The sequence below is a fragment of the Vulpes lagopus genome, chromosome 11 (assembly GCF_018345385.1).
Source record: "Vulpes lagopus strain Blue_001 chromosome 11, ASM1834538v1, whole genome shotgun sequence".
Taxonomy (NCBI): Eukaryota; Metazoa; Chordata; class Mammalia; order Carnivora; family Canidae; genus Vulpes; species Vulpes lagopus.
The window spans coordinates 70,473,197-70,500,961 of NC_054834.1; the positions used below are offsets into that span (position 1 = coordinate 70,473,197).

At 64.2% G+C, this 27,765-nt stretch overlaps 2 protein-coding genes across 4 annotated transcripts; one reads left to right on the forward strand and one right to left on the reverse strand.

The window, feature by feature from the left end:
- Positions 1-216: 216 nt before the first annotated feature.
- On the forward strand, positions 217-20,275 carry SLC22A18 (solute carrier family 22 member 18). 3 transcript variants are annotated; one of them, XM_041721741.1, is made up of 10 exons: positions 236-466; positions 3,519-3,616; positions 4,611-4,771; positions 5,006-5,138; positions 12,124-12,242; positions 12,991-13,098; positions 14,059-14,159; positions 17,663-17,764; positions 18,004-18,124; positions 20,040-20,275. In XM_041721741.1, the coding sequence occupies exons 1-10, from the start codon at positions 329-331 to the stop codon at positions 20,225-20,227; spliced, it is 1,269 nt and encodes a 422-aa protein (XP_041577675.1). In that variant the 5' UTR covers positions 236-328; the 3' UTR covers positions 20,228-20,275. The 3 variants fall into 3 exon arrangements, with proteins under 3 accessions (XP_041577677.1, XP_041577675.1, XP_041577676.1); XM_041721743.1 differs by lacking the exons at positions 4,611-4,771; positions 5,006-5,138 and having other exon boundaries at positions 217-466; XM_041721742.1 differs by lacking the exons at positions 236-466; positions 3,519-3,616; positions 4,611-4,771; positions 5,006-5,138 and adding an exon at positions 7,206-11,950.
- Positions 20,276-22,125: 1,850 nt separating this feature from the next.
- On the reverse strand, positions 22,126-22,991 carry PHLDA2 (pleckstrin homology like domain family A member 2). Its single transcript, XM_041722261.1, has one exon. The coding sequence runs from the start codon at positions 22,902-22,904 to the stop codon at positions 22,512-22,514; it is 393 nt and encodes a 130-aa protein (XP_041578195.1). The 5' UTR covers positions 22,905-22,991; the 3' UTR covers positions 22,126-22,511.
- Positions 22,992-27,765: the final 4,774 nt, after the last annotated feature.

Genomic DNA, 27,765 nt, shown 5'->3' on the forward strand with positions numbered 1-27,765 from the left:
AGCAGTGCCTCTGTTGCAGGTTCCCAGGGAGCCATGCGCCCCCACACTCAGAGTTGTCAGTGGTGCAGGAGGAGGGCCACCTGCCATGTTCTCCAGGGGCAAGAGTGGCCTGACCTCGCACAGTAGGTGGCTAGAAGCCCCGCTGGGGGTCCTGCAGCACTGGCCTCTCCCACAGGCGCTCTCCTCGACTCAAGGCCAGGCCGGGCACTGCCCTCCTCCCGCCCCGTGACTCAGCACCCTTGCCCAGCACAACAGGACTTTTGCCCCCTGCCTGCTGTGCCTGCTTCCTGCTCGGATCCAGCTAGGCTCTTCTGCTGCACCTGCTAGGATGCTGGGAGCCCCTGGGGCCCGGGGCCAGTACTCCAGGGGGACAGGCACCCCGGGCCGTCTCCGGGTCATCGTCCTCACCTATGTGCTGGTTGCCCTGGAGCTCACCTGCCTCTTCATGCGGTTCTCCATCCTGCCGGTGAGTCCCTGCCCGCAGGGGGCCTGGCCACCGGCATGCTGGAACTGTCCCTCTCACCTTCCCTGTGTGCCACGGCAGGGGCCGGGGGTGGGGGCCCAGGGCTGCCCAGGCCACTCACCACGCTGGAGCTGAGCAAGCTGTAGAGCCTGGGGACTGTGCCTCTTGGTCCATCCATCAGCACTTTTTGTGCTCTGGTGCACGGCCAGCCCTGGGGAGGAGCCACAGGGAGCCACCCCCACTGTCTCACAGTCATTCTTGTGGCCCTGCCTTGCTCTGGGCTGGCCTGGCCCTGTCCCTCCCACGCCCTGGGGGCCATTGCCCTATTGATCCACCGCACCCGCTGGGTTCTGTCCTTCCTGTTCACAGGCCTCGGCTCCGGCCAGCCTCCTCCGCGACACCTGCAGACCCTAGAACCTCTTCCCCACCATCCAGATCCTGCGTGGTCAGCCCTCCTGCAGGTGGCCCACGCCCCACATCCTGTGGCACGATATTGAATTACTTGTCTCCCCAGCCAGGGCATGAGGGCGGGCCTGGCCCCATCTCCTCCTCTGTGGCCTCCCCAGATCTGGAACTCTGCCCACAATAGTAGGCGGGTGGTTACAGGCCACTTTTAAAGAACCCCTAGGGGGTTCTCCTGAGCAGCCTGTGCCCCGGGGATCCGGGCAGGAGAGGGCACTGCCTCTGCCACCACGGTGGGCATGGCAGGGGCTCCCCACCAGACAGTGAGCCTTGACTCCCTGCCTCTAAGCCCTGACTCCATCCTTAGCAGCCCGGGGGCCTGGGCAGACGCCTTGCCATCCCATCGTGAATAGGCCACAATGTCCCTCCCTGGGAAGGTTGGTGCAGGGAGTGCCAGTGAATAGTGAAAGGCCCAGAGCAAGGCTGGAGCTCCCAGCAAGGTTGCATGTTTTGTTCTTTAAATGCTCACCGAGCCCTTACTGTGTGCACCCTTTCTCAGAACTTGGATTATAGCAGATGTAGACTCACGATCCGAGTCTTAGACTGTGCTGTGTGCAAAATAAGGCCTGCTCCAGGGGCTGAGGGTGCCCACAGACAGCTGGTGGGTTTGGGGGCAGGAAAGCCTCCCCCAGAAGGCAGCCTTAAAGGAAACAAAGAGCAAGCCAGGCTGGTGCAAAGGCCCTGGGGTAGTAGTGAGAACAGTGCAGCTAGAGAGGAGGGAGGGGAGGGCAGGAGAGGGGAGGCAAAGCTCCAGAAAGGCGGCTGGCAGGGGAAGGCAGGAAGCTGCTAGCCTTGGGGACTGTGGTGAAGTCAAGCACAGTAGTTGCCAATGGACTGGATGTGGCTGTGGGAAGGCAGAGGCCATCAGTGATGGAACAGTGGAGCCAGTGTCTGGGGGAGGCCATGGGAGCCAGTTCTGGATGTCCTGAATTCCAGATGCTTCTGGACACGGAGTGGAGAGCCAGGGGCAGTTGAGAGGTCCTGGGGTGGCAGCGGCTGCCTGGGACCCAGCCTGGTTCCCTGGAGTGAGTGTGAGCAGAGCAGCAGTGTGGGGTCATGCGGGAGGGGGGTGCGGGCACGGGTCATGCAAATAGGAGGAGCAGCAGAGCTGAGCCTGGGGGAGCAGGGGAGGGGGCACCCAGCGGGTGTGCGGTGGGAGAGGCAGAGGCTAGGAAGCTCCTCCGTCCAAGGGTTTTGCTGTAAAGGGAACAAGGTTTGGAGTGGTGGCCAGAGGGGAGGGGTGGAGGGAAAACAGGAGAGACAGCGGCAGGTGTGCTTCCCTTAATGGAGCCAGAGAGAGGAGGCGCTGGGGAGGTGGGATGCCGAAGAGACAGAGACTCAGGTGAGGACAACGCAGGTGGGCAGGTGTGGCAGCAGGGATAGGAGGGGAGGACGAGGCAGGTTTGAGAGGGAGGAGAAGGTGGGATGCAGTTGCGGGGGGGGGAGCGTGGGCTCGCTGGGGAACGGGATGATGGTCCGGACAGCCAGCATGGCTCTGGCTTCTCCGGCCTCACTCAGCAGCCCCATTCCCCTCTGTCCCATTCTGGGAGGAGAGGGAGGGAGGAGGGGGATCGCTAGTTGCCCTGGGATGCCAGCTGCCCTGGGGAGGGGGGTGTGTGAGAAAGAAGGCAGAGGGATGCCCAGACTGAGCTTCGGAAGAGTACAGGGTGTGAGGTTAGGGATGAGGGACATTTGCTTTCTGGGGCTCCCTGGCAAAGCACCAAACACTGGTGGCGGCAGGGGGGAGGGTGGGGTGGTCTTTGCTGTCTCTTCTAGCTTCTGCTGATCCCAGACATTCACCACATGTTCCAATATCTGCCTCTAACTCCTGACATGGCTGTTCCTCTGGGTGTGTCCATGTCCCAAATCCCCCTATGTAGAAAGACCCCAAACCCACCCTAACGACCTCACCCGAACTTGATTCCCTCTGTAGAGACTGTATCTCCAAAAAAGGTCACATTCTGAATACTGAGCAATAGGACTTCAACAGAGTTGGGGGGGGGGGCGGAATTCAACCCATTATAGGGGGGCTCACTGGAGGGAGGGGCCAGGACCTCAGAGGCCAGGGTGAGGGACAGAGCCGCTACAGGATGTTGAAGTCAGAGGAGTAGAGAGGGCTAATCTGGGGTTCCCAGACTCCTCTGTTCCCTGGAGAGACACTGGGCACTGCCTTTACCTCCCCAGAGGGGTTCCAGGGGAGCCTGGAAGCCCCAAAGAGCAAGCCTGTGTCCTACTGGGAAATGGGCCACCTTCTGGAGGTCATCAGGGCATTTGGGGACAATCTCTAGCTGGTCTGGAAGATGCTACAGCCCACCAGGCAGCTTCAAGTGAATGAAGTCAAAATGGTGGTCTCTCCTGCATCAGGTGTGCTCCGCAGAGGGGAGGGAGGGCCAGTGGCCGCCTTCACCGGGCCCTGGGCCTAGTGAAGCCTGGACCCAGAGGTCCCAATGGGCTCGGCTCACAGCTATGAGAAGAGAAGCTGAGTTCTGGGCCCCCCTGCAGAGTGGCCAGAGGGGTGCCCTCCCACCCACTCCCTACCCACTGAGGACGCAGACCCCCTGCCCCTTCCCACGGGCCTCTCCTGTGTTTGCAGTACCTGACTCGGCAGCTGGGCCTGGACTCTGTGGCTTTCGGCTACCTGCAGACCACCTTCGGGGTGCTTCAGCTGCTGGGCGGGCCACTATTTGGCAGGTACTGTCAGGTGGGGAAGTTTGGGGGCCCTCCCCTGCCATGACCTGGGTCTGCCCCTCAGAGGTCATGGGCTGGGTCATGCCGGCTTCCCAGACCTGATCCTGGGCCCACTAGGGTGATGGCAGCTCCTGTTCCAAAGAGGGGGAGGCTGAGCCCAGGACATCTATTTATCAGGCTAGTAAAGCCCCTGCCCCCCATTTCCACCAACGCTGGTTTGCAGCCACACAGAGAATCATACTAGCAATGCTCTCATGGCTGCACACGTCCACCTGGACTGAGCTGGGGGTCCCAGAAGAAACTCTTCTGGACCCCCAGACCCCCACCGGTCTCAGGGAGGCGGGAGCATTGGGCCCAGGGCCATCGGCAGGCCTCCTCCTGCAGGAGTCAGATCTTTAGGGTAACTGTGCAGAAAAGGGGCTGCAGAGGCAGCAGTCAGACAGAGCATGGGCCCCGGGGGGGGACAGGTGCAGATAGGGCTGAAGCCTGGGAGATATTTTATTTTATTTTTTAAGATTTTATGTATTTATCTGGGAGAGAGAGAGAGGGAGCATGAGCAAGGGGAGCAGCAGAGGGAGAGGGAGAAGCAGATGCCCCGCTGAGCCACCCCCCCAAGGTGGGGCTGGCCCCCCGGGGCCCTGAGGTCACAACCTGAGCCTAAGGCAGATGTTTCTCCGGCTGAGCCCCCTGGGTGCCCCTGGGAGACACTTTCTGTAAAACACACACACCCCGGTGCTCCATCTGGACCCCACAAGGTCTGCTCAAAGGGAGTAGGAATGCTGGGCTGGGTCAGACACCCCATCACTGAAAACTGCCCCAGTGGAAGGATGGGGAAGCCGAGACCCCACAGGGACCATGGGCACCCAGGTCTCCCTGGTGGCCATGAGCAGATCCCGGGGCCTAGAGATCGCAGCCCCAGGGGGTGGGCGTCAGCGGCAGAGGGGGCAGGGGGGGGGCCCGCCTACTCTCCGCGGCCTCACAGGTTTGGGCCCCCCAGGTTCGCCGACCAGCGTGGGGCGCGGGCCGCGTTCACACTCAGCTTCCTGGCGGGATCCGCCTTCTACCTGCTTCTGGCGGCCGCCTGCAGCCCGAGCCTGCCGGGCCTGGCCTTGCTCTGCGCTGCGCCCCTGCCCGCCGCGCTGGCGCACGGGCTGCCAGGTAGTGCCAGGCGGGGTGCCTCCTGGCTGCGGGAGGACTTGGGGGGGGGCTCGTGGGGTCGCCTGGCCCCGGTGCGACCTGGGGAGGTGGGGTGGGGCGTGGCCAGAGCCAGAGGGCGGGACGGGGGTCACGCTCGGGGCCAGGCGGGGCGCACAGCAGGGGTGACACTGGGGCGCGGCCTGGGCCCCACGGGCTCCGCCGGGGGCCCCGCGCTCAGCCCCCCGCCTCCCCCAGCCGCCCAGATGGTCATAGCGGACCTGTCTGCGCCCGAGGAGCGGCCGGCGGCCCTGGGCCGGCTGGGCCTGTGCTTCGGCGTCGGCATGATCCTCGGCTCGCTGCTCGGCGGGACCCTGAGCGCCGCGTGCGGGTGAGCGGGCTGGAGGGCGGGGTGCGGCGGGGCCCCGTGAAGGAAAGCTGGGGGGGGAGGGCGGGCCGGGGGGCGGGGCCGGGGGCCGGGGCGGGACTGCAGCCCCGCCCACTCGCCCCTTCCCCGCCAGGCGGACACCGCGCACCCACGGTCAACAGGCGCTGCAGCCCCGCAGGGTGCGCATCGGGGCAGCGCCCGCACAGGGTAACCCCCCCCCCCCGCCTCTTGGACCCAGGAGGTCCCAGCTGGGGGGACCTGCTGCCGTCAGGGGTCACGGGGTAGTCAGGCTGGACCTAGAAAACCAGAGGGCAGGCCCTGGAGGCGGGGTCCCGGCAGGCCAGTGGGCGCCCTGGGGGCGGCTTCTGGAGGTTTCGGAACTGCACTGAGCTGTCTGTGCAGCGGCCCTAGGAGTGCCCTCCCCCACCCCCAGGGAGAAGAGCTTGACCTTGGACCCGGCACGCCTAGCCCTGGAGAGGCCACATCAGGCCAGGGAGGGGAGCCTCGTTTCCGCTGGGAGACCGGCGCCCCACCCAGTTCCTCCTCCCCACCCCTAGCACCCCAACACTCACTCCAGATCGGCCTCTTTCATAGGAATGGACCTTGCCCCTGACCTTCATTCAGACGCAGCCTTTGCTTTCAGTTCGGAAGTAGGAGCCCAGCTGTGGGTGGAGGCCCGGTGCCAGCTAGTGACCCAACCGCCCTGTGCAGGGCTAGGGGAGCTGCCCTGGGACTCCGCTCAGGGGAGGAGCCTTCCTGGTGTCTGAATCACACACACACACACACACACACACACACACACTCATACACAAGCACACAGACCTTCCAGTCTTGGGTGGACCCTCTGCCAGCCCTGGGCCTCTGGGGGCATCAGCTCCCCCAGGCTCCCCAAGTACCTCCAGACAGACCTCAACAGCAGTAGATGTGGGCGGGGCATGGCTGATCTCTAGGGACTAGAGAAGAGGAGGGGAGGGTGACCTCGTTACACCAGCTTCCTCTGGACGGAAGTCCTTGACCCCACCTGTCTCCTCCCCAGTACTTTCACCAGAGCCTGGCTTGTGGATGTCTGTCTCTGCTCAGGCAGGAGGCTGCAGTGGGGAAGGTGGTGCTCCCTTCACCTGTTCCCTCACCACTATTTACTGAACAGCTACTAAGTGCCCTGGGATTCTAGGTTCTGGGACACGGCGGTGATGAGGCCAAGTCCTCGGATAAAGTGAAAATGATATGTATTTCTATAATGTCAGGGTGAGCTGCATGGAGTCAAAAGTAATACAGCAGGATTAAGGGCAGATGGACAGGTGGCCTCCAGGGCCTCACCCGAAGGAGTTGAGAAGGGTGGCAGGAGGACGTCTGGGGAGGCAAAGCCCCACCAGATGCAAAGGCCCTGAGGTTGGGGAAGGGAAGAGGCTGGTATGGCTGGAGTGGGGGAACAGGGAAGGGATGGAGGGGAGGTGCACAGGGGGCCAGGCCAGGGAGCCTGAGTGTGACCCAGCTACTGTGTGGAGAACAGGGGAGCAAGGGCCACTTCAGGGAGACCAGTGAGGTGGCTACTGTACCAGTCCAGGCAGGAGGGGGCAGCTGGACCAGGGAGGGCAGTGGAGGGAGAGGGCAGAGGGCAGAGTATGCCTGGGTTTTGCTGATGGGTGGGATGCGGGTGTGAACACAGGGCCATGCCTGGACCCTGGGTCGGCCCTGGGCGAGCCATGAATCCTGCTGAGATCTGAGCAATCCGTGGTGCTGGAGGGATCCAGGTCACGTTGGGCTGAGTCTGGTGCCTGTTAGGCTGTGGGTTGGGCAGCTGTGGGTCACTCAGCTGAGTGAGGGGGTGTGTAGTGGGCAGAGCGGGGCTATGTCCTCATATGGGTGGTTTTTAAGCCCTGGGAACTGGTTCAGGTTGAGCCCTGAGCCCAGACCTGGCACTTCATATTAGAAGCGGGGCTCAAGGGAGAGACACAGTGAGGACAGGAAGGGAGCAAGATCCAGGAGAATATTGCAGAAGCCAAGGGGCGTGTGGGTCACAGAGGGGAGGGCCCTGCCACTGGGGTGGTGGGAGCAAGAGAAAGAGGATCGGGGGCATATTAGGGGGATCAGGGGGTAAAGAAGGTGCAGGAGAGGGAGAGGCAGGGCAGGGAGGAGCCCCCAGGCTGCCCCACCCACCTGGGCTCTCAGCAGCCCAGCCACCCGCTACCGTGGACCTCGGGGCACCTACTGTCACCTACCTGGACAGGTGCTCTCACCTGTGAAATGTCCAGGGTGTGCGGGGATAGGTGGGGAAACAGGTCCCCGGGAGAGGGTGTCTCCTCCATGGAGCTCCAGGTCTCCATCCTGTGCCCCACGGCAGGGGCCAGCGCCCTGTCTCCCTGTCTCCCCACCGCAAAGACCACATCCCGCCTCCCTTCCCTGTCCCCAGTAGAAACCCAGGCACATTGTCAGGGCTCCTCGTCCATCACCTTCCTGCCCAGTCTGTACCCTGTGACCCGTCCTCCGAAAGGGCTCAGCCATGCCCCCTACCTCCAGGGCAGCGGGGGTGAGGGGGAGGAAGTGGCTTTGGCAGCCTCAGGATGTGGGACGGGCACTGGTATAACTGGTTTGGGCTCAGCGGGGAGCTCCAGCTGGGAGGCCAGGGCCCTGAGTCACTTAGCAGGTGGGGAGCACTCTGTGACTCACGGCTCTGAGTTAGGTCCCAGGGGATGGGGTCCAGGGGCTCCTGGAAAAGGGAGCCATCTGGCGAACCCTGCTGGCAATGGGACCGGGTAAGCCCCCCAGCCCGACTCCTGGACTTGGTGTGGGCAGGCCTCCCACCACCTGATTCTGAGGGGCTGGTTCCCACAAAGTCACAGGGTATAGTCAAGGCTCTGGTCCCTGGAAGGGCTCGGGGTTTGGACAGATGCCCATGGGGATAGCAATTCCTTTAGGCTTGGGAGGATTTGCAGCCGGCCAGGGCAGCTTCTGCTCCCGGAGGTCAGGCAAACTGACTCTGTGTCACGGTCACCGGGCAGCCCTGCTGAGTACTCGCTGGCCAGTGAGTGGCCCTGCCCCGGCCCCAGCACTGCCACCAGCTTTGCCCACTGGGCCCTCGGTGACTCAGAGGGAATTTACTATGCTCCTTATCTCCCTGAGGACTTGGGATGTTATCTCAGCCTTTGGTCTGGCCTGGGGAATGGGAAGCCCTTATCCTGCTGACAGGGTTTCCGCCCCGGTGACACGGTGACACCACTGCTTCCCCTGGAAGTTAATGAGTAAACACTCAGGGCTGCCCTGAATGACTGAGACAGAGTGCGTGGTGGCTCAGCCCAGCAGCCTACTACACTTGCTGCTCATACAGTCTCACCGAGGCTCTGCAGGGTCAGCCAGGCCTGCTGGTGCCCACCATGGGAGGGTAGGAGGGGACACAGAGACCCAGCAGAAGGACCCTGCGTGTTCCGGACACTGGGAAGTGCACAAACAGGGCCCAGCTGGCCCAGAGCAAGCTCAGTTGAGACCTGACAGGGGAGGGAGAAGTCAATTGTTGAAGGTGGGACTGGGATGGGTGAGGCCAAGGGAAAGCCTGTGCAAAGGCCCTGGGGCAGGAAGGAGCTTGGGGCATGGGGCATGCTTGGAGGCCTGTGTGGAAGCGGAGGGATCAAGTGCTCAGGGAACACAGAGGGCTACAAAGGGTCAGGCCAGACAAGGCTTTTCATCCTTTTTTTCTGGGCCCCAGAAGCTAGAGGGAGGCTGAATCAGGAGTGGCCCCACAGACTTTCATTTTCAGACATTGTTCTAGTGACAGTGTCATGGGATTGGGGAGGGCAGGGTGACTTCTCCACCCCAGGCTCCAGGCTGGACAGCCAATGACTTTCACATCCTTGTGTCACAGGAAGCTGGGTCCCAGCTGACCCCAGTCTGTCCCCCAGGTAGGATAGGAGAGGGCCCGGGGACCCTCAGGGCAGGGGCGAGGGCAGCACTGGCTTTGTGAGTACTGTCACCTTGTGGTCGGAGAGGACAAAAGCATAGCACCCACACAGGGTGGGCAGATGGCCTGGCCCACTGCCCTCCTGACGACGTCATGTTGGTGAACGGCAGGCCCCAAGCTAAGGACGAAAGGCAGGTCGCAGTCAGCCGTACCGTTCCACCAGCGCGAGCAACTGGCCACGACAAACTGTGGCCGGTGGGCAGGGCTCCAGGCTGGCCAGGCAGCCCCTGGGGACCCGTGCAGCCCTCGGTGTCCCGAGAGGGTGGCCCTCATTGCATCTGAATGAGGTCACTGCAGAGAAGGGCAAAAGGACAGAAAGATCCAGCAAGGTCACTGCAGAGAAGGGCAAAAGGACAGAAAGACGGATGTCCGGAGTCCTGCCCGGGGGTCCCTTCATGGCCTGCATCCCTCGGGCCTCCTGTCCGTCCATTCAACCAAAACCCAAAGGGGTGGGTAGGCAGAGACACCCTGAACGTGGCCTGCCCTCGGGGTCCACACTCAATCTGTAACCGGGCTCCAACGAGCCAACAACCGGACGCGGCCGTCCGCAATCCTGCACAAAGGGGGCAGGAGGCCCCGGCGGGGAGTTGACTGTGCCCGGTGCTCAGGGGCGCACCTACCCACACGTCATGGGCAAGGGCGCCAAGCTGCGTCCTGGAGGCCAGAGGGCTCCCAGGCTGAGAGGATGCCCTCCGTGCAGGGTGGGGCGGGGCTGAGCTGGCCGCGTGGTCCCCTGGCCTTCTGCTCCCTCTGGCATCTGTCCTGGGGGGTCGGCGGGGGCCTGCAGGCGGGGAGGACACCCCCACGGCCCCTGGGAAGCTGAGGCCCCCTACTCCCTCTGGGGCCCCCTGGTTTAGTAGCCATCACTGAGGGGTGGGTGCGATGCCACAGGGAGGGCCCTGGCTCTGTGCCGCCGGCCCTCGCTTGTCACCAGCCTCCCAAAATAGCCATCTAAGTGGCCGCCTCTGCTCCCGCGAACTTCCGGGGCATCTGGCGAAGAAAGCAGGTTCTGTCCCTGCCCGCCAGGCCCCAAGCAGTGACGTGCAGGTCCCGAAGAAAGGGCCCTTCTCTCTGGGGCCAGCCATCGGGGCCGGGGAGTCCCTGCCCGCGTCACAGATCCGTTCCTGCTGGCCCCGGCCCTCCCCAGGGGGCTGAGTCCGGGCCTCTGACCCCCTGGCCTGTCAGTCGCAGACGTGCCCGTTCATTCAGAAGCCTGGTGGTCAGAAAGCCCGATTATCCACCATCCAGGGCGGTGGGAGTCGGCTGGGGGGCCACAGATGGAGGTGGGGGAAGGAAGGCCAGCTCCGCCCCTGACCAACGGTGTGAGTCTGGGGGGCTCCTAGCCAGAGATGTGGGGTGATCCTGCCCCCACAGCCCCCCTGACCCCAGGCGGAACAGGGTCTTTCCTGCCTGTGGTTTGCCAAGGGAGCTACATGTGTGCGCGTGTGCCCCCGCGTGTCTATGCGCACGCGTGCAGCAGCAGTGGGCAAGAGCAGGAAGTCCTTTCTCTGCACCCCGCAGAGAGCCGGGACATCTTGTGTCTATGCCCTGAGGCCTTGTACAGGGCAGGTGTGGGGCTGGTGAATTGGAGTCAGGACCTAGTTCACACAGGGGTTCCCTGGTCTGATGTTCACTGGGGCCTTGGCACAGGGTCCCACCCGGGGCCCACTGGTCCTCGGGGCCATCTACTTCCAACGATGGAGCAAGCCCCTCTTGGAGGACAAGGTGTTGGGGCTTGTGGAAAGGGCTCTTGCGGGTTGTATAGGAGTTTCCTCTGCTGCTGAGGGGAAGGGCTTCATGGCCGTGCACCAGCCTGGAAGGTCAGAGCAGCCTGGCCCTGTAAGTTCCCATTCTTTCCTATCTTCCCCTCCACACCCTGGAGGGGACAGGTTGGCCTCCAGAAGAAATAGTCATGATCAGGGGGGCCAGCCCCCACCCAGGGCCCATGCTGTCAGGTGACACTGCCTGCCTGGCCACTTGTGCCCTCCATGCGGTGACTCGTGGTTGGGGAGGGACTGTGTCAGGAGCTGACGCCGAGGGGCCTGCCTGAGTGTGGGTCCCTGGTGGTAGTCTGGGCAGGCCGGAGGGAGGGCATCCGAGGGTGGTGTCCGAAGCCCCTTCCCAAGCCCAGCATGGCCAGCCCCACAGGAAGAGGGGCGCAATGGGCAGGGGCTCCTGAGGCCATTGTGAGTGATGGGAAGGAGGCATGAAGGTCGCACGGACACAGATGAGGCCGTGTGGGGTTCCATGGTCTTCTTGCAGGTGGAGCCAAGAGGCAGGCTGGGCCCCCTGCCACCCCTGCACCCCATCCTGGTGTCCTGACCCCAGTGCCACCTGACACATAGCTCCCCATCTGCCCAAAGAGCCAGACGTATGTCACCTAAAGGACGAGGCGAGCTGCCCCCCCACCCCAGGAGGCCACTCCAGTCCCACCAGAGGGATGAAAACTGCTCTGGGGCCAGGGTCCTTCCTCTGGGAGCTTCAGTTTTCCCCTCTGTAAAATAAGCAGGACCCATGGCCTGCCCCCTTCTGCCGGGTGTATGCAGGGAGCTCCTCCGTGTTCGAAGACACGGCCTGGAGCTGAGCCCTGGGACCCCCGACGTGTGACTCCCCTGCCCTGGCTGGGACCTGTCATCTGGGGGCCTCCCTACCCCTCAGCAGTCTGGGAGCTGCCCATCTCCCGAGAGAAGCCGCCCCTCCCTCCCTCCCTCCAGGGCTCAGCTCCGGGGCTCCTGCCACTGCCCACTCTCGGAGACCCGGGGCCCACTTGCCGTGGCTGCCAGAGGCTGCAGCTGCGTGTGAGCCTCGGGCCTGGAGACAGCTCCATGTGCTTCTTCATCGCATCACCTCATGAATGTGCCCTGTGAGTCCCACCCCTGCCCCCAGTCACGGGCTGTGAGGATGTGGCTGCTGGGGTTTGAGCTGTTCTCAGCTGTCCAGACCCCAGCTTGGCTGAGGGGCTTATGGAGGAGATGCCGCACGCGGTACCCACACCCAAGGACCCAAGTCCTGTGTGACCACTGCTGTCACCCCCAGGATTCAGTGTCCAGCCTTCGTGGCTCTTGTGGCCAGCCTTGTGGCAGCTGTCCTCAGCTTCACCTGCATCCCCACCAACACTAAGGGGGTTAGCGCCAATGCCCAGGCTACCCCTCCAGGTAAGCCCCACCAGGTATACCCTCCAGGTAGTCCCCAGCAGGTACTCCCCTCCGGGTGGGCCCCACCGGGTACTCCCCTCCGGGGGGGCCCCACCGGATACTCCCCTGGAGGTGTGCAGGAACACTGGTCCTGGGGAGTGCCAAGGTGGGGGGCAGAGCGGTGCAGCTGGGACATGTGGGACCTCCCAGGCCCACAAGGGAGGGCAGGGCTCCACAGAGGAGCCAACAGGGGACCCCTGCCTCTGTGCCCAGTGACTGAAAGCCTGGACCCAGAAAGGTCAGGAGGGAAGACATGCGCCGGGCCCTGGAGGGGATAGAGGCACAGCCAAACTGGCCTCCAGGAGAGCTGGGCAGGTGGGGAGGGCAAGGGGCGCCCAGCCACACGCAGCTGGAAGCCGACGCCACAATGCTCAGAGGTGGTCACTGGGTCAGGAAATGGTGGGTGCTCACAGCCAGACCATGGCCCCCACTCCCCAGCAGCTGTCGGTGGCCAGCAGGTCACACAGGTCGGGGGAGTGAGGGCCAGGGCTGAGCCAGGCTGCCTGCGAGTGGAGGTGCTGTGTTTCTGGGGTGCCTCCCAGGGTCAGTGGGAGCTGAGGGCTTGGCTCTAGGAGTGTGCGGAGCTGCCCCGAGAAGGGGCTCCCCGCCACCCTGCAGGCCTGCCCGCCCCCTCCCAGGGCCCAGGCCAGGTCGGGGAGCTGGGGAGAGGGCCATGCGGTGGTCTGAGCAGCCTCCCGGGGTCCCCTAGGCGCACCCAAGGCCAGCATCTTTGACCTGAAAGCCATCAGCCGCCTGTTGCTGCAGCCCGGTGTCCTGCCCGTGTTCCTGGTCAAGGTGGTGTCCGGCTTCCCCTCTGGTAAGTCCCTGAGCCTGGCGTGGACGCCTCCCTCCGCCGGGGGTCCAAGCTCTGCAGCCTCCCCGTGCCATCACCCATCACATGGGTCCCGGAGGAGAGGCTCCCGGTTCATGCCGAATGGCTGCAGGAGTGAGGGCAGTAGGGCAGCCCCAGTGGCCCAGCGGTTTAGCGCTGCCTTCACCCCAGGGCCTGATCATGGAGTCCCAGGATCGAGTCCCACATCGGGCTCCCTGCACGGAGCCTGCTTCTGCCTCTGCCTGTGTCTCTGGTTCTCTCTCTCTCTCTCTGTATCTCACATGAATAAATAAATAAAATCTTAAAAAAAAAAAAAAAAAAGGAGTGAGGGGGTAGAACAGAAAAGCAGTGCCCCTCCCCTGCAGCCCTCAGGCCCCCCTCACACGCAGTCCTCAGTACCCCACCGGGCAGGCTCCAAGCCCCCTGTTCTGGGGTCCTCTAACTGGGAGGCAGCACAGGACAAATTAATGAGGTGTTTTGCTGGCGCCAAAGAGTTCATCTCTTGCCCTCAGAGAGTTCTCACTCTTGCAAAAGCAGAGGTCTCGGGGTTGGGTCCATGGGGGTGAAGGAGGAGGCAGATGTTGCCCGGCCGGGCCCTCACCAGCTGTGCTGGATCCAGGCTGGCTCTTCGGGGCTGACTTCAGTTAAAAGGGTCTTTGGGGGCCACCAGAGGACCTGGGGTCACATCCTCCCACATTGTCAGCCCTGGGGCCCCCCGCCTCCCAACAGCCCTCACACAGGATGCCCTGGGCTCCGGCCAGCCTGGCCACAGGGTAGCTTCTGGCACCTTCCTCGGCACTGTCTCTATTGGTCCCTGGGGCCACGCTTCCCGTGCCTGAGATCCACAGAATCCTCAGGAAAGCTGTCAGGGACCCAGCTGGTGTCACCTGCCAGTTGTCCTTGTGGCTTGGGGACAACCAGGCAGCTGCTCCTTGCCTCTCCTAGGACTGTTCCTGGTCATGTTCTCCATCATCTCCATGGACTTCTTCCAGCTGGATGCCGCTCAGGCCGGCTACCTCACGTCCTTCTTTGGGGTGCTCCAGATGGTGAGTGGCTACTAGCGGCTCAAGGTGTGCCTCGGGTAGGTCAGAGGTCTTCGGATGCGATGGACCGTGCAGCCTGCCTGCCTCAGTTTCTCCATGGCTCGGAGGCTGTCCTGCACTCCTGCCATCCACATTCTGCATGGTTAGCTTCCGGCTGCCCTCCTGCCAGCCGGGGTCCACACTGTGCCCCCAAGTGGGCTTGCCCTCCTGTCCCGGCTCCAGGCTCCCACCAATGGGCTTGTGTCCTGTGTCCACACTCACCCGCCTGGAGGTCCTGTCTGCTGAGAGGGCAGGAAGGAGGCTAGTGCCCAGCAAAGGCTGGTGTCAAGGGTCCACCCAGTGTCCATCTGGCACCCCACTGCGGACGGGCCAGGGCAGGAGTGGTGCCTGTTGTGGGGGGCACATGACAAGGCTGCCTGCCCACAGCAGGCAAGCTCTCCAAGCTGAGGTCCCCGTCTCCTTGTCCATCCAGTGAGGCAGACCACAGTGACTTGTGGGCTGTTTGGTAGATTAAATGAGTGCTCAGAACAGGCCGGGCATCTCGGGGGTCCCACCCAAGTGACAATCACTGTGTCCTCGTGAAATGCCCCAAGACTGGTGGCCCCAGGGCAGGAGGTACCTGAGAAGCGTGTTCAGGTGGGACAGGTGTCCTGTGTGCCATCTCCCAGGCCCTGGCTCCTCCTAGGCATCTGTGCCAGGCTGGGGGGCCGGGGCAGGGACAGGTGGCGACGCACTGCCGCCGCCCTGGACGCCTGCCCAACAGCCGGAGTGCGGGAGGGGCTATTCTGGGACCGTCTGGGGGGAGGCAGCTTGGGACCTCTCCGGAAGCGCATGACATTCCCAGCACCTCCAGGCCATCTGCTCCCCATGCTGCCGCCACCGCTGGGCCCAGGACCGGTCGGGACCCCGCTGCTAAAATAGTAGCTCCCGTGGCGGCTCCGCAGGGCAGAGGGAGGGCCTTGGCGCCGCGGGCCAGGATGGGCTGGGCGACAAACAAAACAACAACAATGACAGCAAACCAGACTTGGGGCCGCTGGGGCAGGGTTCTAGATGGCTGCCCCCGGCTCTGCCCTGGACCCCGGGGATAGACTAGTAGCCTGCGGCCTGGGCAAGGACCTGGTCCACAGTGGCGACCCTGCCTGAGCTGGGCCTGGGGTTCCAGCACCTGTAGGGATGTCAGGCTACCCTGGGGGTGGCTGCTTCTGGAACCTCTGGGCACAAAGGTGGGGGTCTCACGTCTACAGGGAGACGCCTGAAGGCCCATCAGCACCGCCCCGTCCCCAGGCCCCCTAGGGTAGGGTTGCTCACCGAGGGTCCGAGAGGCAGCCCCACTGTAGGGTGAGCCGAGCCTGTGCCTGGCACCCCCCACCTGCTGCCTCCCTCCACAAACCATTTACTGCCCCCTCCTGAAGTGTGGCAGTGGCAGCCGGACCCCAAGGGAACCATGGCATCCCCTGCCCCGCTCCCTGGGTGGTCCTAATGCAAGGAGATGGTGGTGTCTCCCCAGGGGACTTGCAGACCCTCCTGTGAGAGCCCCCACTCGGCCAGGTGCTGGGCCACCGCAGTGGCAGATCAGCACCCAGCCACCTACACACCTGATGTGTCGGGGTGACCAGGACCTCACGGGAGAACAGGGTCCTCAGAAGGGCAGTGGTCGGGGGCTGGGAGGGCTGCAGGTGCAAAGGGCCTGTGGTAGGGAGCTTGCCAGCTGCTGAGCGGACTGAGGCAGAGGGCCTAGGTTCTGAGGACGCGTTGTGGGGGGTGGTCTGCAGGGCAGGAGGGGCCTGGATGTCCTGAGACTAGGGTGGGGGCTACAGAGAGGGTCTGCGCAGGGGCTGGACGTGGTCATATGAGGGTCTCTGGGCGCTGTTAGAGAGGGGTGCAAGGAACGTGAGTGCTTCACGGAGCCCATGTTGCCCCTGGGGGAGGTGTGAGCGGACGGGCCTGTTTGTTAACTTCCAGTTCCGTGTAGTAACCTGCAAGACACGGAAGTTTAGGATTTTTTTTTTAATTCATGAAAGACACAGAGAAAGAGAGAGGCTGAGACACAGGCAGAGGGAGAAGCAGGCTCCCTGCGGGGGTCCAATGCGGGACTCAATCCCAGGACCCTGGGATCACTCCCTGAACTGAAGGCAGACGCTCAACCGCTGAGCCACCAGGCGCCCCAGTGTAGGATTTTTTTTAAGCAAATAGGGAAACTGAGGCACAACAGTACCGCCCCAGGGTTTTGGTCTGGGTGTCTATATGTTTTTCTTTTCTTTTTTTTTTCTGGGTGTCCATATGAATGGCGAGGCCAGATGTCACCCCACCATGGTCTTGAGAGTCCTCCAGCTGCGCTGTGCTGAGGGACTTGCCTAATAGACTTTCCTCTACAAAAAGAGGCAAACAAATCTAAGATCAGGCAAATCTGAAAGTAGGATTTTTTTTTTTAAAGGACATTTATTTATGGTTCTGGTTTGAAGCAATTTTGTTAGGCCAGGCAGGCAGTGAGGGTGGCGGGTGACCCCACTGAGCAGGGCTGGGCTAGGTCCACCCCAGGACATGCAGCATGTCCCTAACCCCTGGGGACGCTGACCCCCAGCCTCCCTCCTAGCCCCTGAGGGCACCCCTGGCTCTTGCTGCCTGCCTGGTGGAGGCGGGAAGAGGGCCAGAGGGGACCCCCATCCTGATCTGGGAGCGGCCTGCCCCTGGAGTCCCAGCCCTTCATCCGGCTTCGGGGAAAGGAGCAGTGGCAGGAAAGGGAGCGCCTCACCTTCCCTGGCACCTGTAGGTGCTGGGGTTCACCATCCATCACCCCAAACCCCGCTCCTGCTCTGGGACCTGGGGCAAGTGACACCAGCCTGTGGGCCTCAACTCACCTGCTGTGACTGGGGCGTGGTGAGGACGCAGAGCTGCGGGACTGGTCCCCGCCCGGGGATGGCCCCTGGTGGACAGTGGCTGAGACGTCTGCGGGCCCGCCATGCGGAGGAGCCTACACGGGCACACGTCCCTGGGCTCGGGCCTCCCCATCTGAGACACGCCAGGTCCTGCCCCCGACCAAAGCGCTAAAGACAGGGGCGAAGGGGACAGGGGCCATTGGACGGGGCTTCCCGGGCCACAGGGGTCTCCTGCTCTGGAGTCAGGGCCGCACAGCGAGTGCTTCTGGAGGAAACCCCGTAAGCCTTGCCTCCCGAACCTGCCCTCGGCGGTGGTCCGGCCTCCTCGGAGGAACATGTGCTCATCACACCAGAGATTAAGGACACAGGATGGGTTTCAGAGGGGCCAGTGGCCCTATGAGCGGCTGCACAAGAGAAAAGGTGCATGGGTCAGGGGCCTAGGCAGCCCCATCTCCCCAGGGACCCTGCTGCTGACACACACACTACGAGACCTTCTCTTCTACCCTGACCTGGTGGCCGCTAGGTCCAGGAGGGGAACCCCAGGGCTGCGGACAGCAAGGGAGGTCCCCAAGGCAGGGGACAGCCCCGTCCAGATCCCTCCCACCATCACCCCTCCCCCTGCCTCCCCAGGTCATTCAGGGCGTGGTCATCGGGTGGTTGAGCAGCCACTTCTCGGAGGGGACCCTGCTCCAGGCCAGCGTACTCGTCTTCATCGTGGTGGGAGTGGCCATGGTGAGCCCTTCCCTCAGGGAAGCCCCCCCAACCCAAGGCACCCACGACGAGGGGCGGGGTCCCAGGCCCATCCCCCTACCGTCTGCACACGCCCAGTGCACGTTAGAGCCCCTGGGCCCCTTGGTCCCTCCACTCCCTCCAGGGCCACCCTTCCCTGGGGGGCTTCAGGGATGGGCACTTCTGCCCTGGTCCCGTGCACCCCCCAGTCGCCATGACCTCCCCGCCTTGCCCTGTGCCAGGCCCTGATGTCCAACGTCCTCCACTTCTGCCTCTTGATGCCTGGCCTGGTCTTCAGCCTGTGTGCCCTCAACGTGGTCACCGACAGCATGCTGACCAAGGCTGTCTCAGCCTCAGACACAGGTGAGAGCCGGGGCGGGCATGCGCTGGGGAGCCTGGGGCCTCCTCTCTGCAAGGCTTGCTGGGCAGTTTCAGGTGGAGCATGCCCGGCCCCAGTGAGCATTGAGTGGGGTGGGCTGCCTGGGGTCTCCATGGGCAAGGCAGGGCTGGCGGGCCACAAGATGGCTCAGGTGACACTCTGCACCCCAGTCTGGGCCAGGCGGCGGGGGAGGGGGGAAGAGGAGGGGTGTGAGGAGGAGAGGAGGGCTTCCTGGGAGCGGTGTCCGGCTTGGCTCTCAAGTGTGGGCAGGATTTCCCTAAACGGGAGGGTGGAAAGATGGCAGTGCAGCCATCCCAGCTGGGCAGAGGTGTGGAGTGGGGTGTGGAATGGAAAGTACCCTGCAGAGGCCAGTCAGGAAGATGGCCCAGGGGTGCCAAGTGTGCTCAGCGCAGGAAGGGGCTTGCCTGCGACGCTGGAACTCGGGAGCCAGTCTTGTGCTCCCTCTAGCACCCGGGGGTGGGGGGATGGGGTGCGGGTGCTTCCTGAATGAGTGAATGAAGGCACGCAGCTAGTTGAATCTGGGACACCCCCAGCCGGCCCCCCTGGACCCCAGGGGGACACAGATGTCCCCAGCCCTCATTCTGCACCTTGCTCTCTTGAGGCTTGAGTCTCCCACCCAGATGCAGGTCCCTGGGCTTGACTGTGCCCCGGCTGCTGCCCATCCCCCACCTCCACTCCCACCCCCACCCCCACCCCCGGTCCAGGCGGGCAGGGAGCAGGCAGAGTTCAGGGGCTCCTGGAGCTGGTGGAGGGTGAAGGACCTAGCAGGCTAGAAAGCTCAGGGGGCCTGTCCAACCCTCGCTCCATCCACCTGGGATGGATGCCAGGGAAGGACAGACGGAGGTCTAGAGGCCCGGATGGGAACCAGGTGGCTGATGGGCAAGGCCTCTTCCCCGGCGGCCAGGCACGGCCTGGAGGGTGGCCTGGAGTGGTGGCCGACACCCAGGAGAGGCCGGGAGAAGGCAGGGGAACAGAGCGAGGAGGGTGGAGGCAGGGCCTGGCAGGGAGGAGGGTGGAGCGTACCCCAGCTACCGACCGGGGCCACCCAGAGCCCCAGGCACCACCCCTCAGCTCGGAAGGAGCCAGGAGCTGGTTCCCAGCACCAGCCTGGGAACCCGAGACCACAGAGGGGGCGTAGTAATTGCTCCCCGGTGTCTGCAGGGCGTGTGGGCGATGGGAGAAGCCGCTCTTAAATTTCCCCCACGCCAGGCCCTGAGCTCGGGCAGGGCCTCACCAGGCCGTTCCCCACTGGCACAGCCGGCTTTCTGATTCCCGGGACGAGGGACGGGGCTCTGAGCCCCAGGAGCCCAGGATCCCCAGACACACGTCATGCTGACAGTACCCCCATGCACGCTTGCCCACATGGGGCACGGCTGCTGGGAGGTAGTCAGCAACATGGGTGTCAGGTAGCTGGGAGCACAGGCAGTCAGGTGAGCCTGGGAAGTGGGCACAGAGAGGCAGGCGGGGGGCACGCTCCCGTCCATATGAGGGTGGTCGGGGCTGGAGCGTGATCCTGGGAGTGTCGGCCTGCCTCGTACCCCAGCCCCCAGCCCCCAGCCCACCCTACCCGGTTCCAGGCTGGCTGGATGCCATCTCCCTGGCAGGCCTAGAAGGGCAGGGCCTGGCCCATGACCTGTGCACCCCCCCACCTCCCAGGCTCCTCCTGTGCTCTGGAACTTTCCAGGGCAGGGCACAGGCTGAGCTCCACATCTGAGAAGCACCAGTGCAGCTTCTGCACAGCTGGGTGGTCTGGAAAGAGCAGACCTCCACGTCTGGGTGGAGGGAGCTAGGGGAGCAGAGGGATGATGGTGGGGACAGGGGAGGTCTCAGCTGTGTCCAGGGACCCAGTGTGACTTGCCCTCCACCCCCACCCCCCAGGGACCATGCTGGGCCTCTGCGCCTCCATACAGCCCTTGACTCGCACCGTGGGGCCCACCGTGGGCGGCCTCCTGTACCGCAGCTTTGGGGTCCCTGTCTTTGGCCACGTGCAGTTTGCCACCAATGTCCTTGTCCTCCTGGTGCTCTGGAGACAGCCTCTGCCCCAGAAGAGGGACAAAGTCGGGTGACCGCGGTCCCAGGGCACAGACTGGCAATAAATTCCTCCTCCTGCCTGATTTTTGCAAACTCTCATGGGTCACATGGGACCTGGGGGTGAATGATGCAGGGATGCAGCCCCAGAGGCTGGAGAGCTTCCTGGAGGTAGGGGGTGGGGGGCGGCCACAGGGCCCAGGGCTCCGGCAGAGCTGAGTCACCTGAGCTGTCCCTGTGCGTGGGCCCTGCCCCCTGCAGTGCACGGCCAAGGCCAAGGCCAGTTAGAAGGCTCCCCCTGCTGCCACCGGGACAGCTCTGCTCAAACCCCCAGAGACGGGAGCTTTCTGGTCACCCCCAGTCCACCATCACTTGGCCTCAGGCTGAGCACACTGCCCATTCGCCCTTGTCACTCACCCCACGTGAATGGAAACAGCTTGTTTTCAAAGACGAGGAGTTCAAGGCTTGGAAAGAGGTCTCTGAAAACTGCCCCTTGCTCCCTGGTGGGTAGCCCAGCGGGTAGAGCCAGGCAGTGAGTCCTGAGGACTGGGGAGCACGTCCCTCCTCCCCCCTCACCTCCCCAACAGAGAGAACAGTCCCAGCAGGAGGAGCAGGTGACCCTGAAACCAGGAAGGTCACCCCTCCCCCCAATCCACCCCCTACCGCACCCGCCCCACCTGCACACAGGCTGCCTGGAAAACAAGCTATTACAGCTCAGGACCCCCAAGTCCAGAATTCCGTGGACCCAACCAGAGGGGCTGCAGAGAGCAGAGGTCTAGAACCCTCCTGACCCAAGAGCTCAGACCAGACTGCCTTCTGCGTGAACCCCATTGGGGATGGGGCTCTCACCCCAACTTTGGCCCGGTCGTCGGGGTGAAGGTCTGGGCAGAAGTCTCCAGAGAGTGGCAGGATGGGGTGCATGGGGGCAGTGCAGGCCCTGGGGCCCCTCTCTCTACTTCTTCTGAGGAATCCCCTCCCCCAACAACAAGTCCTGTCATTTGGGGGAAAGTTCCTTGCAGGGAATGGTTTCCTCTGGCTTCCCAGCAAAGGGAAGCCCTGCCTGGGTCTGAGCCCTGGGACCCTGCGAGGAGATCCACCAGGCTTCCCAAGTCCCGTGTGAGGGACGCCAGAACCCAATTTCGGTCCTTCACTCCCCACGCCATCCTTCCAGCCAGAAAGGTCACCAAAATGAAGGTCCCCTCAACAGGTGGAGATCAGTGTCCTATCCTTCTGTCCTCTGGCTGGTTCATCACCAGTGGACCTTCCAGCTGGAGGCATACAACTCCGAGTCCTCCCCACTGGGCAGCCCTGGACACACTGTCTCTGCTCACCCCAGAGGACGCAGCCGGGTGGGGAGGGCAGAAGCTGCCGGCTGGCCTGGCCAACCCCCCTGACTTGCCCAGGAGCCCGGCCACCGCCTTCCTGGTTCAACACTGTGGGTGCCGGCCGGCCAGCCAGGACCTGGCGGCTGGATCGCTGGAGCTGCCCGGGCCCCTCTGTGGGGTGGGGTGGGGTGGGGTCAAGGGGAGCAGAGGGCTGGGGGCTTCCTTGCCGAGGGCCTTCGGACAGGTGGCATGTGGGTGGTGGGGGGCAGCTGGGGCCGGCGGGGCGCAGCTCATGGCGGGGGTGCGCTGACCACGGTGAGGCCAGGCGGGTTGGGAGGGCCCTCCCTGAGCAAGCAGTGGCCCCGCGGCCTTCCGGCCTCCCGAGGCACACCCAGGAGCAGAAGTCAGCCAGGGCCAAACCTCGGGCACTTCCCAGCCTCGGGAGAGGTCGCCTGGCAAGGAGGGTGTGAACAGGGCCCAGCGGATGACACTGCGATCGCTCGATCGCTCGGACGCGGGGCTGCTGGCTTTCCCCGCCCCGCCCCACACCCACAGAAGGGGGCCGCCAACCCCCCCACCCCGGGCAAGAACCTCACGCACCACGCCGGGGCTGGTAGAAAAGGGAAAAGACCAAGTCGTTTATTTGGAATGAACATATGATGCAAAAACGAAATATTAAGACAGACGGTTCCATGACAACCATCACAATAAATACATAGATAGTCTGATAATTTAAGGCGCCTGCTCAGCAGGCCCGGGCTCTGCGGCTCCGCATGGGAAGATCCTTCGCTGTGGGTCGGGGCCTCGGCTCCCGGCCTCGGTCCGCACGGTGCTCGGCGGGCGCGCGGCGCGCGGGGCTCCCGCCGTCCGGGGCGCCCCGGGGTCCTGCCGGCGCGGCCCGAGGGGTCGGTCCGCAGCGCCGGCTCCTGCGGGGGCGGGGCGGGGCGAGCGGGTCCCCGCCCGGCCCGCCCACGGCCCGCACTCACCGCGGCGGCGCTCAGGGCGCGCGGGGCGGCCGGGGCTCGGGGGCGGCGGGCGCGGCGCGCTCCTGGCGGCTGCGGAAGTCCTGCAGGGCGCGGCGGTTCTGGAAGTCGATGAGCGCCAGCGTGATGGCCGCGTTCCAGCAGCTCTCGCCCGCGCAGCGGAAGTCGATCTCCTTGCGGTCGGTGGTGACGATGGTGAAGTAGACGTACTTGCCGGTGCGCTCCACGCAGTCCACCTTGAGGATGGAGTGGAAGCGCAGCTCCTTGGGGCGCGCGCCGGGCCCGGCGGGGAACAGGCGCAGGCGGTCGGGGGTGAGCACGCCGCGCTTCTTCTTCCAGAGCTGGAACAGGCTGTCGCTGCGCTTCTCCAGCTCGCCCTCGCGCAGCACCTCGCCGGGAGTCTTCATGGCGGCGGCGGCGGCGGCGGCGGCGGCGGCGGCGGGGGGCAGGCAGCGCTCGCGAGGCGGCGGCGAGAGTCTGCGCCCGGGCCGGCCCGGCGCCGCCTTTATGGGGCCCCGCCCGCGCCGGCCCCGCCCCCGGCCCCGCCCCTCCCCGCCCCCGGCCCCGCCCCCGGCCCCGCCCCCGCCCCAGGCCCCGCCCCCGCCCGCCCCGGGTCGCCCGCGCCGCCGCTGTTCCCCCGGCGCGCCAGCCCCGGCCCTCGTGGGGTGACTCGCGGTCCCCACCCCGCCCCGGACGCCGGGCCCGCGGAGGAATGCGCTGCGGCCGGCCCTGCCCGCGCTGACTCACCGCTCGGGAGCCCCGGGAAGCGCCGGCGACGGGCCCGGACCCCCCCCCCCCCGCCCCGGCGGCCCGGGGAGACCCCCCCGGCCCCGCCCCCCCGCCGGCCCCCCCCCGCCTGCTGTCCCACCTCGCCCCCCGCGGGCCGCCCTGCCGGGACCCGCCCTCACCCCGGGGCCACGCCGACCCGGAGAGCACGTGCTGCGCGCCTGCTTTCTCTGCTGCGAAATGGGGACGCGAGTACTTCTGTTAGATTAGGGAACATCCGCGAAGTGCTGAAACAGCACCCGTTGGAGCTCAATAAACGCGACGGACCCCTCCTTCCCGCGCCCCCTGGCAGAGGGCAGGGGACGACCCTCACCGCCGGCACGGCCCAGTGGGGAGAGGGCGGCGGGGGCGGCTGAGTCATGCCTCCCAGCCAGGGCGGGCAGGCTCTTTTTTTTTTTTTTTTTTTTTTAAACTCTCTTCCTTTAAAGGGTTTATAGGAGCCCAGCGCTCCCGGGCTCCTCCCCGGTTCCCAGGGGTGGGGGTGGAGTCGCAGGAGGGGTCTCTGGGGACCTGGCGCTGGCAGGGCACCCACCTTCCAACAGCTCCACCTAGCTGTCACTCTGGGAAAGGACTGCAGACAGACGGAGGAAGGGCCCGGGTCCCCAGGAGGTGTTCAAGCTTGCAGGGTGGTTGCAAAAGAAAACATGGGTCCCTGGTTCAAACTAGACTCCAGTGTTCATGCTGGTGACAGCGGAGCATAAAGGAGTGCAGGACCCCTGTGGGAACAGGGCCATGAAGCTGGCCTGGACTGCCCCTGCCCTCACCCCTGCCGTGCAGCCCTGGGGAGTCCCCTAACCTCTCCAAGGACGGTCGGAGCCCTGGCCCAAAGGGTCACTGGCTCCCACGAGAGGCTTGGGCCAGGCCTTGGCAGGTGGAAGACAGAGCTATCCTCTCTCAAGACAACACAGGTGGCCATGGCCTTGGAAGGGGTCAGTCCGGTCACTACAGGCATCCCAGCAGAACTGGCTTTTCATATCAGGCTGTGTGCGACCGCTGACCCTCCATCCCCCAGAGCACTCGGCCTTTGTGGGTTGGGGGTGTCAGGCAGTGAGACCCAGCAAGACGCAGTGGGCCACCAGGAGAAGCAGACCAGGGACAGAGGTCCCCACGAGCCTGCCAGGAACCCACCACTCTGCCTGTACCCCTTGGAGGCCTGTGGGTGCCCACCAGCCTGCCTCCCCTCGCAGCACTCCTCTCCTTGCCTCCCATCGGCCAGGCCTCTCTGGGGAGCTTTGAGGGGACAGTGACCTGTGCTCTGACAGGTGGGTGTCAGAGGGAGCCAGGAGGACAGTCCCAGGGAGTGGAGAGCCAGGGGCAGGGCAGCCTGAGTGTGTGTGTGTGTGTGGGGGTGGGGGGGTCGGATATTGGGCTGGGGATCCCAGAGGGTTGGGGTCGGGAGTTGGGTCCATCCAGGCAGCTTCACTACTGTCAGCGCCTGCCCCAGAGCCTGAGACCCCATCCACCAGAGGCCCCCTGGGGAACCTGCCAGCTCTGGCTCCCCGCTAAGTTAGAGGCCCTGTGCCTGCCCTACCCCCCAGCAGGCCCATCTGGGGACCCTCTGGGGTGCGGAGTGGGGAAAGGATGATGTGGAAGCAAAGCACTGACCTTGTAACCCTAAGGGCAGACCATTCGGGGGAGCCCCTCCCTGAGCCACTTGATAGCCAGGGGCCCAGAGGATGCACCAGCCAGCTTCCTGCCAGGTACCAGGGACCCTGGGGTGGACTTGGCCTGTGTCCCAAGGGGAGCTGCAGCTCATCAGGGTTCTTGGCCAGGAGAGTGCTGGACACGTCAGCCACAGGCTGGGGACATGGGGGTGGGAGAAGCAGCACCCCGCAGGTCTCCAACCCTGTTGGCCTCCTGACAACATGGGGGCTGCTGCAGTGGCTTTCTTGGGTTTGCAGGGAACGGAGTGGGGGTCTCAGAGAAGTTGGGGACTCAGCTGAGCTCATCCCCTGGGACCAGCCAGTGGGATCTGGATCCACTGTCCTGTGTGCGCCCCAAGGCCTGGGGGCAGGAAGCGGCCCCACCCAAACGACCCGGGAGGGGCCCCACACTGGGCTTTGCCTCCATACATGGCGTCAGGCGGTGTGGGTCAGAGCCAAGTTTACTAATATTTATCCAAGGGTCGCATCTGGGATTCATGTGGGCCTGCCTGGGGGGGACCTGCTCCCGCCCCCGGGCAGACAGGTCCCCCAGAGATCTGGCCAGGGACACCTGCTGTCCTGCGCAGCTGAGTGAGGATGTCCCCAGACACAATGAGGGCACCTCTCTCAAACGCCCCTCATGAGGTCATCCGCACCCTGGAGGCTCTTGCCCAACCAGCCTGGGAACAGTGGCCGGTGAGGAAGCCATGCGTCACAGCCGGCCCAGTGCCCGGGGCTCGATACCACCCTCTTCCTGTGGGAGGCGGTGCTCAGAACAGCCCCGGGGTGGGGCTCTCCACGTCCCCCGCCTGGGAGCCTCTCTCCACTGGCCTCCTCCAGGAAGCCCCCTGGGGTTGCCGGGGCATGCCCTAAGGCCTGCTCCCCGAGCTGTGTAACTGCTGGGCCTTCGGGTCCCCGGGATGGCTCCAGTGTGAACCTTAGGAGGGCAGGGGAGGCCCACAAACCAGGGAGGCGGCCTGATGCCACCTGACCTGAGTGTGCCATAGCCCATTGGCCGCCACCCGTGACTCAGGCCTGCCCTGGATCTGTATCCTCTGGGCGGGGAGCCTGGGAAAAGTGAGAGGCCCCAGAGCAGGAGGCTGGTTTCGGGTTTTCACTGTCAGCCCGGCTTGGCCCCGCAGAGCTGCATCTCTTGCTTCTCTGAGCCCCTCGACTGGAGTCTGATGGGCAGGGCCCACCTCACCAGACATAGTGACACTGCCCAGAATACCTTTCCCTCCTTGGCCCCCGGCAAGCTCCTATTCATCCCTCAGTGCCCTGCTCAAAGGTCACTATCAGCCCCTGGAATGCAGTGATAAGGGTCTCCGTCTTTGGGGCCCCCGGGGCCCAGCCCAGATACTCAGGAAACGTTGTGGGAGACATGTGGACCTAAACCGCAGTGACCTCGGGAGGGGCTAGGGTGGGGGGGGGCGGGCAGGCCTGGGCTTGGGAGAGGGGCAGGGAGCCCACGGGGGAAGATTGCCCAGGGCCTGGTTCCTGGGGACACAGGACCTCTCTGCAAGCTTGAATGAAAGGAATGCACCAAACACAGGGCGGGAGGGTGGGCGGGAGGGCAGAGGTGGACAGGGTGTGGCTGCCACCCTGTGGACGGCGGTCAGCACCTGCAGGCCCCGGGCAGAGTCATCACGGGACAGACAGGACGTCTGGCTCCTGCCCACCCCGACCCCTGAGAGTGGACTGTTTACTAATATTTATCCAAGGGTCCCATCCGGGGACTCATGCGGCAGCTCCCTGGGGGGACGCCCACTCCTGCCCCCACAGACTAGCCCCCAAACAGGAAGCAACCCCGTGTCTGTTGACGACAAAAGAACAGATAAATAAGACGTGGGCCATCCACACGCTGGACAGTCACTCAGCCTGAACAAGGAGGGATGCGCTGACATTTGCCACAGCATGGGTGGACCTGGGGGACGTGATGCCGAGTGACACGGGCCAGACACTGGGGGACACATCCTGAAGGATTCCACCCACATGAGGGCCCTAGAGTCTCCAAATTCACAGGGACAGAGAGTGGACGGTGGTCACAGGGGCTGAGGGAGGGATGGGGTCAGTGTCTCCTGGGGACAGAGTGGACGGTGGTCACAGAGCCGGGGGAGGGACGGGGTCAGTGTCTCCTGGGGACAGAGTGGACAGTGGTCACAGGGCCGGGGAAGAGACGGGGTCAGTGTCTCAGGGAGACAGAGTATCTGTTTGGGACGATGGACAGTCCTGGAGACGGACAGTGGGGACGGCTGCACAACAGTGTGAATGTGCATAGTGGCCCTGAGCTGTGGCTTAGAGTCAGTGAAGATGGCCCATTTTATGTGTATTTTGCCCACAATTTAAGAAATGTGTTTACATGTGAATATGCACGTGTGTGCAGACGGGAGACACGTGCACATGTACTGTTCTATTTGGTCTGTGTCCCGAGTGTCCCCAGGCGCCTGCCTCCCTTCCTGGGCAGAACCCTGCAATTTCGCCTGGTGGTGCTCAGGCCACGCTGGGCTGTGCGATCGTTGTAAGCGATCTAAGTGATGAGGCACGATCACCCCTGGACGCCCCCCACACACAGGCAGGATGTCGCTAGGACTGTGAACCGTGTGACTGCTCTGAGACCGCGCACCCGCCGCTCACGCTCCCCGCTGAAGGTGCCAGGCGCCCTGCATTCACGCAGCTGCTCTCCAGCCCAGCGGCCACAGCCTGTGCTGTCTCCATGGAGCCTGTGAAGGCCACTTGGTGTGGTTACTCGGGGTTACCTAATGTGACAAGAGATGCCATTGGAGACTTTGAGAGGTCATCCCGGAATATCCGCGTGCTCCCTGAATGCCATCAGTGTCCT